This window comes from Manacus vitellinus, unplaced genomic scaffold (assembly GCF_001715985.3).
Source record: "Manacus vitellinus isolate BGI_N305 unplaced genomic scaffold, ASM171598v3 scaffold_52_pilon, whole genome shotgun sequence".
NCBI lineage: Eukaryota > Metazoa > Chordata > Aves > Passeriformes > Pipridae > Manacus > Manacus vitellinus.
In genome coordinates this window covers 1,581,676-1,589,724 of record NW_021940628.1, presented here as the reverse complement: position 1 = coordinate 1,589,724, position 8,049 = coordinate 1,581,676, and the positions used below count along the sequence as shown (strand labels likewise).

The following is an 8,049-nucleotide window of genomic DNA, read 5'->3' as shown; positions in this document are numbered from 1 at the left end:
GAGCTGCTGGAAGCGCAGCAGCAGGATCAGCGCTGCCACCAGGTGGGTCCAGACGTTGATGGCCTCGTTGTGCTGCTGGAAGAGGGTGGAGAAGTAGTAGCGCCAGGTCTGCTGGACGGGCCGGTAGCCGGTGTGGATGTAGGGCTTCCAGAAGACCTTGGGCACCTCGGAGCTGCTGACGGTGGAGGGAGAGAGGGGCCCCAGCAGCTGAGGGACCTGCCTCACGTTAATGAAGAGCCGGCTGAGCTTCTCGCTGACAAACGTTGCCATGGTGTGGCCCCACTCCGGGTCCCCGCTGTGCGAAATAACCTTTGGGGTGGAAGGAAAGCTTTGCTGCGGGGTTTAAAAGTGGCTTTGACACAAAGTCGGCGAGCGGGGGCAGCTCAAATGCTTGGCCAGATTTTTTTTGTTTGGTTGGTTGGTTTGTGTTGTTTTTCCAAAGATAAGTGTGGCCGGAGAACAGCCTGAAAATAAGAATCAACAACAGGGGTTAGGAAGGAAGGAGGCTGAAGGGAGATTTAGGAAGCCCTGATGTGCCTCTGCTGCACAGGTAACAGACTGCTTGGAGAAGCACAGAGGACACAAGTATGGGGTTAATTGATGCATCAGTTCCTGGCTCACCCCTTCCCTGCAGTTTGGGAAGTGCTAAACAAACCAAACATCCTAAACAAACCTCCCACTCCAGATTTTCCCCCTTGTAAACTGTTTACAGTCCCTGTCCTTACAAGTGACACGAGCCACCTTCCCACCAGCATCGAGGTGGGATCAACCTGCTCTGCCTCCCAAGGGGAGGGCACCTGAGAACAGAAATAACCAACGGCACTAACAGGGGGTAAAACTCCTGCAATTTGGAGTTTCACCTCCTTTTTTGAGCTCCTGATTTTCCAAGCAGCTTTCCACAAAAACAACACAGCTCGAGTGAGTTCATCCTGTTGCATCACTGAGGTCCAGCAGCACAATCTTTGCGGAGCAAACGTCTCCATATTTACATTTTGGAAGCTGCTGCCCTCACCCGGATAAAAGCAGCCCTCTCATAAAAGCTTATTGAACAGAACATGCCCAAAAGGAGATTCTCCCCCCATTTTACCTGCTCGTGCTCAGACAAGTCCTGAGGAAAACAGCCCGGATCCCATCCAGCTCCAGTGCTGATTTATGCCTCAACCCCTGGCAAGTGCCGTTGTTTCAGGGACAGCTCAGACAGGAAAAGCCTTTCAAAGTTTGGGAACAGGAGGAGGTGGGGATGACACTGTTTGTTTTTAAAATACCCATAATTTCTTCATCAGAATGGGTCTGTAACCCATGCCTGTCCGAATCCAAGGGGCACAGATGCAGACAAAACCAGGCTGTTTGCTGCTCAGCTTCCCTCCTGAGTGCTCTTTTCCCACTTTGCCTGGTTAAAGAGGCCCCACATCCCAAACAGCCCCCCTGGCTGGGGCAGCAGCTCACAGAGGGCAGTCCTGACCCCTGCTTGGCCTCCTAAACCCTCCTGCAATGCTGCAACACGCTCTGGCTGCCAGTGAAAAATTAACTTCACAAACCTCTTCTGGACTCGCAGCTCCCGTGCTGAACTGAAACAGCCCCAGGTCCCACCACAGAGACGAGGGCAAAAGCAGAACTTCCCAAATTCAGCTGTTTCAACCAAAATACGATGGGCAGTTTGGAAGAAAACACTGCCCAGAGAACTTGCCTCTATGCCAGGGCTGCTGCTGCTCACGGGGATATTCAGGTAGAGGGGAAGGGGCTCAGCTCCAGATCACGTCCGACCCAGTTTCGGCTTCCAGGAGAGAAATTCCTGTGGGAAAGGCACCCCTGGTTTGCTCAGGGAGATGCTGTGGCAAAAGCAGTGGAGAGCAGCCAAGCACAAGGCAGGAAAGGGAGTGGTGTTCACCCCAGTTCCTCCAAAACTTGTCAGAGCAGGGCTTCTTTTGCCAAGCTCTTCCCAGCTATCAACCCTTGAGCAACGCTCCGTTAGGAACGGAGCACAGCTTGGAAATCATTCACCTGCCTGGTACTCCAAATAACAGCCTCCACATCCCCACGAGCTGTCAATAGCGCTGCCTCAAACGCCTGCTGCTTCCTCCGAAGCATTTCCTTTCCCCAGCAGCATCCACCCATCCCGCCGAATTTTTTGGTGATGATAGAGCCTCGGCCCCGGGCTGTTTACATCCCTGCTTGCTCCCGCCACACAGCGGGATCCACCCTCCTAAGGCACAAATATCTTTCTTTTTTTTTAAGTTGGGATGGGTTTTTTTCCACCTCGACTCACCGAGCCCTTGATAAACCGGAGTCCCCCCCCCTCCTTCCAGCTGCCAAAACCTGGGAGCCAAGGGATGGTTCTCCATCCCCTGGGATTTCCCCCTCCCGGCGCGGGGGATGCTCCGGGGCTCGGGTGGAGTTGGACACGAGGATTGGCAGCGCTCTGGAACCCTTCCCCTCCCGGTGCTCCCCCGGGACCCCCATCCCCGCCAGGCACCTGCAGAACGGGCACCCCTCCGGGCCGGGCTCAGCCTCCGCGCGCCTCCGTTTCCCTCTCCCCGGCCCGCCCCGCTCCGGCCCCGCCGCTTCCTTCCCTTCCCTGCCGGTGCCCGCTTCGCCCGCGGCTCCTCCGCGCCGGATCGGAGGGGAGAAAGGGGGGGCTGTGAACCAGATCCCGTCCCCCCCGCAGCGCCCTACGAGCTGCTGCGAACCTGCTCCCCCTCCCCGTGCCCTCGCGGCCCCAACGCGGCTCCCCTCGCCCTCCCTCCGCGGGGTGGAAAGAAGCTGCGGAGCCTTTTTGTCCTTTATTTTGAAAGAACCTGTTTCCATCTCACCCTGATTCCTGTTTTCCTACCCGACCATCACCCGCATAGTTCCCCTCCCTTACCCCTCTCTCACATCACTTCTGTCCTCTCACAGCTCCCACCCCTCAAAATCCCCCCCCAGCAGCACTCGGGGGATCCAGCCCCAGGGAAGCACAAACAACGGCAGACACGCAAAGCAGAAGGAAGAGGAGGGAACAGAAGGCCCCGCGCCGAGATCTGACAGCCCTGACGAGCCAGAAACCCGCGTTTATCGTCTTTTTGGGCTCTTAACGCCATTTGGGGTTTGGCAGCTCCTCCATCCTCCTCCCCCACCGCGGGAGAGAGACGGGAGATAAACCCCCCCACGGTATTTGGGACACTTGGGTCTGTTCTCAGCAGGTAAATAAATACATTAAAATGAAGATCCGGGGAGGTTTTTTTGATTGTTGGTTGTGCCTCATCTTGTGCACGGGCTCTGATCCAGGGATCCCTCCAGCCTCCATTACACAGTACCAGGGATTCAGCTCTTTATCAAGCCTCATCTCAAAGTTCAGCTCTGTATTTTCCTGCCCTCATCCCTGACCCCATCCCTGTGCCCTCATTCCCCTGGACAAATCCTGCCCCCATCCCTGTGCCCTCAGCTTACCCCGTGTCGATATGAGCCACTAAAAGCTCCAAACCTGCCCCGTGCCCCCACCCCGCGGCCGGGCAGTCGCTCCCCACCAGGGAGCAGCACAGACTCACCTCCGCCTCTGGAATTCCTTCGGGGAGAGCACCAGCTCCAGCCTCCCAAGCACATGGAGCTGGGCTGTACCTCACTGCTCCTCGATGGGTTAAGCACAGCTCAGGTGCAATCCAAGTGCCCGGTGGGACACAGGAAAGCTCCCTAAACTGAGGGCTTCTTCTTAATCAAGTGACCAGGAATCCTTTAGCCCCTTAGAAAACCAGTTCCCCACCAGCTTTTCCATCCTCAGAATTACGTGTCAGCTGGGCTGCACCAGATGCTCCAGGTGTGGAGTTAAACCTGAAAGCAAACCTGGGAAGCAAAAGGCTCAGGATCAGGGGGACGGAGAAAGCCAGAGCCATGAGTGTCACACTGAGGCTGTGAAATCCCTGGCACCCACTAAGCCAAGAGTTCTGGAACAGGGTGCTGAGGAAGTTGGGTGCCTGCTCACCCCCCTTGGCTCTGCTAAGGGCAGCACAAGCACCTGTGGATGTTCTTAGGGGAAGGATTTGGGGTACAATACAGCAATTTTGTACCCAATCCACCTAAAAAAAAAAAAAAATAAAAAAATCATCTTTTCTCAGAGCACAAGTACAGCCCCATCCATTCCTCACACCCCAGGAGGAGAAAAAACCACCCCTCTGGCTGTGGGCAGGAGTTAACCTCGGTGTTCTATCCCAACACAGATGTGTGACACCCAAACAAAAACAATTCTTATCCACAAACAGCATTTTGGAAGAGGTCCAGCTGACTTATCTCAGCACCAACACAGGTTCCTGACTCTCCCCCTCTGACACAGCCACCATTCAGCAGCACAAGCCATCTCCCAGAAACCCTTCCCAAAACCAGGCTCAGACCAGTCATGTGGTAACAAGGGCCGTTTGTTGGGGCGTCAGAGCCCCGGGGAGGTGGCTCTGAACCCTCTGAACAAAAACACCCGACAGCTGACAACTGCTGAGGTGTCAAAACAAAGCTCTGATTGTCCAGCTAAGACAATGCTGTGCTCTGGGGGAGCAAGGAAATGTGCTGCTCCAGACCTTCCCACCGGGGTGAGGAGTCCCACTGCAGCCCTCGGCTGGTTTTTGTCCCCTAGGAAATGATTCTCGGGATAACAGCACTGTGCAGCTTTATTGAGTCACTCAGTTACAGCAGTATTTTAGCAGACTGACTGGGACAGAGTCAGATATTTACTTTTTTTTTTTTTTGAAGTGTAACAGATATTCAGCATGGAACAGTTACTACAGATTCCTTTCACAAAGGTCTTACAGAGCTGATACAGTACTCGCCATCAACCCAGGAGCGAGAGCACTGGCGTAGAAAAGGATGCAACAAGAAGAAAAGCTACACTGGAAAGACAACACTTTTAGAAAAGTGACACATGGAAGGTTCTCCCCTCTAGCCCCCAAAGCAAGTGTACAGTTTGGATCTAATTTTACAGTTCTACATCAGTTTCTAGAAACTTAAAAAAAAAAAATATATATATATAACCGAACCAAAAACCAAAGATAAAACCACTGGCCAGTACAGTCTTTGGATATTTAGAGGAGGGGGAGAGGAAGTTTCCAGAATGAAATCAGTCGGTTTCGGCCTCACCGGGGTCTTTGCCTTCTTTGTTCTTTCGAACCTCTTCGACGTGCTTGTCCTGAAAGACAGCAGCAGGAAGCAGTTAGATCCTGGGAAAGGTATGGATCCTGGGAAAGGCACGGGGCTTCCCACCCCCAGCTCACAGCAGGAACCCTGACGTGGGTCACTGAGGGGGTGCAGGCTGGAGCTTTAGAGGAGAAAGCAAAACACTGCCCTAACTCGCTCCCTGCGTCCCGTCCCCTCTCCCCACAAAAGAGCTGCGTTTCTGCACAACCTTCTGCAGGTTTAAGAACCTCTGAAGGTCACAGCACTGCCAAGGACACCCATCTATTCGCAGCACCCCGTTCCTCTGGGGTTTTCAGCCAGTTTTCCGAGCGGGGAGCAGGGATAACTCCCTCTCCAAGGGGCCCCCACACCCACCTTCTCCCGCAAGCGCTCCAGCTTGGCAGCCATTTGTGCCTCACGGTTCTCTTTGTTGGCTTCCATTTTGTGGGTCAGCTTCTCCTCTGCCATTTTGCTGAAGTTGTTGTTCTCCTCGATGGCTTTCTGCAGCACCTCCTTCTCATGCTCCCGCTTCTCCGCCAGCTGCTTCAACACTTCTGCTTCGTGAGACTGCCAAGGCAGAGGGTGCAGGCGTTGAGGAACAGCACACAGGCAACCTCAGTTGCCCCCAGCTCCTCAGAGAACATGGTTTTCTACCTTTTTTTACTGCAGAACAGCAGCTTGGTGCTGCAGGACAGAGCTCCCAGTGCTCCCCCCCCCCTGCCCAGAACCTGTACTTCACCATCACAAGCTACCTGGGAGGTTCAGTTTCTGTCACCGTTGTTAAATGGGATTTCTCTGGAAAGAGAACATCGATTTTTATTTTTTTTTCTTAATGTTAACACTGATGGAACTTTCCTTGAAGATTCTCCTTTCACAGAACGGTGAATCACTGAGATTTAGGTCAGGCTCACTTCAGTCAAAGCCTCAGCACCATCAAGGGCTCCAGGCTACACCAACAGCCAGATCTTTCATCAGTCAGACACTGCATTAACAAACTGCTCATTACAGATTCACCACTACATTTTCTAGGGGAAAATTAATCTGTTCTGGTGCCAAAAGACAAGAAAAGCAGCTTCTTCCTGAAATAGCTGCCCCTCTCAACTAAACGTTTTCCCCCCTGTTTTAATTCAAGTGACAGCTCAAAAATCACTTTGGAAATAAAGCCATGGCTTTCCACACCAGGACAAAGGTTCACAAGAGCCCCAGGGATTCCAACAAAGCTCAGTTAATATTCCATTTATCATAACACAAACCACTGATCACTTCTCCCAAACCATTAAAAACCCAAAAAAAAACCCTGCATAACTTGCACAGGCTGGTTGAGCAGAGCTCGCCTGGGCTGCCCCAGATTTACCTTGCGTCTCTCTTCTGCTGCTTCCAACTTCTTTTGAATCTCCTCCAGTGACACATCCTTCTTCTTTGGGGGAGAAAGAGGGAATTCTGGAACGGCTTCTTTCGAGCGGGGGCTGAGGATCAGCTCAAAGGCCTGCCCAGAGGCTCGCTTCTCCAGCTCCTTCACTTGGATGTCTAGGAACGTGGGGGAAAAGCCAAAATAAGAGCATTTTTAAGCCACTAACCGGCTTAAAAGCCTTCAAGCACTTTCTGCCACAAAGCTCACTGGAGGAGAAGGCATCCAAGACAAGTTTTGTCTTAAGCACAGCAAGAGCATTCAAAAATACAGCAGCTTTCTTTGCAATTCCCTCCTGATATTCAACATCACCCAAACACCTGACATTTTGTTTTAGCCTTTAATATCCAGAATTGTGGGGAAAAAATAAATTGTCAGCGCTTCAAATTAAAAATCACCATTTCTCCCACGACAGGTCCAAGGATGAGTTTCCAAGTGCCTGCCTGAAACCTGACAGAGCCAAGAAGAACAGGGAGCTTTCAAGGAAACCCAGAAGCAGGGTTGTGTCTCCAAACCTTCTGAGAGGCATGTCAGCCCTGCACAGTGTCAGCTGCACCCGTTTGGGTCCCCAAAATGCCTCGGTGACAGTCAGTTCTGCTGAGGGAGCAGATGGCTGCAGGGAGCTGGAGCCCATCTGCTGACAACTCTCATCTGAGGAGGCTTTTTGGGGTGTTTTCACAACCACCCAGTTTCAGCAGCTTCACCCAAGCAGCCCAGAGACACGAGAAAAGCACGGGGAGGGAACAGTTTATTTTACTAGATTAGATTTTTAAGTGATTTCTGAGGAAATTAAGAAGCAAAAAAAAAATAAAAAAATAAAAATAAAAAGACGAGCATTTAGTACATAATACTACATACCAGAAGTAGCCATGACCAAGAAAATAAGATTCCAGAAGCCAACCCTGGGAGAAGGTCAGTCTAGTTGGATTCCTAGATAACAAAGAGATGTGCCTTTGAACAGCAAGCACACGGATTATATTCCTTCTAATAAAAACTGCTAAGCATAATAAGATCTGCTGAACAAAAGGCAGCCAGGTAGGTTACTGCAGTCAGTGATTCCAGGCAGTCTGTGGGGATGAGGCTGATGTACATTGCTAGGAACAGTGGAGAGGTTCTGCATTATGGGTGTTATTCGAGCATCTTCAATCTCTGTTTTACTCCACCGTAATTAAGATGCTCAAACAAAGACTCAGTTTTACTGAGTGCTGTGGATATTTCACTGCTATCACACACAGGTAAAGCCATCTGAATTAAAACACGGCACACAACAGGGCAGCACAGGCAGAATCCCCGCTGCTCCCGAAGGATCTGAAATGTGCGCAATCAAACCTCATTTAAAATTCTATTTTAATTGCGCAGCCGAAGTCAAGACGTGCAAGGCAGCGAGGGCGCACACGCAGCGCCCGGGACACACACACACACACCTCGTCAAAACGGCGGCGTCATAAAAATTGCCAGTAAAGGGTGTAAAAACCGTCAGAAGAGGGTTTTTCTCGGGGGGTTTTAAG

At 51.8% G+C, this 8,049-nt stretch overlaps 2 protein-coding genes across 2 annotated transcripts in view; both read right to left on the bottom strand.

The window, feature by feature from the left end:
• Nucleotides 1–2,107, bottom strand: part of PAQR7 (progestin and adipoQ receptor family member 7) — a 7,754-nt gene extending 5,647 nt beyond the window's left edge. Inside the window, 4 exon segments of the mRNA XM_029963035.1 lie at nt 5–309; nt 1,688–2,002; nt 2,004–2,081; nt 2,084–2,107. Of these exon segments, the coding sequence (XP_029818895.1) occupies nt 5–309; nt 1,688–2,002; nt 2,004–2,081; nt 2,084–2,107 (722 nt within the window).
• A 2,506-nt stretch (nt 2,108–4,613) lies between these two features.
• Nucleotides 4,614–7,517, bottom strand: STMN1 (stathmin 1). The gene is made up of 4 exons (XM_018081309.1): nt 7,400–7,517; nt 6,488–6,660; nt 5,509–5,700; nt 4,614–5,146 (listed from the first exon to the last, which is right to left on the bottom strand). Exons 1-4 carry the CDS (start codon nt 7,410–7,412, stop codon nt 5,078–5,080), a joined length of 447 nt encoding a protein of 148 aa, XP_017936798.1. The 5' UTR covers nt 7,413–7,517; the 3' UTR covers nt 4,614–5,077.
• Between the last annotated feature and the right edge of the window lie 532 nt (nt 7,518–8,049).

Excerpts from the sequence above, each read along its gene's own strand:
- STMN1 (XM_018081309.1), bottom strand. Across the intron at positions 5,701-6,487 it reads CAGCAGAAGAGAGACGCAAG|TCTCACGAAGCAGAAGTGTT; the intron begins GTAAATCTGGGG and ends CTGCCTTGGCAG. Across the intron at positions 5,147-5,508 it reads TGGAGCGCTTGCGGGAGAAG|GACAAGCACGTCGAAGAGGT; the intron begins GTGGGTGTGGGG and ends GCTGTCTTTCAG.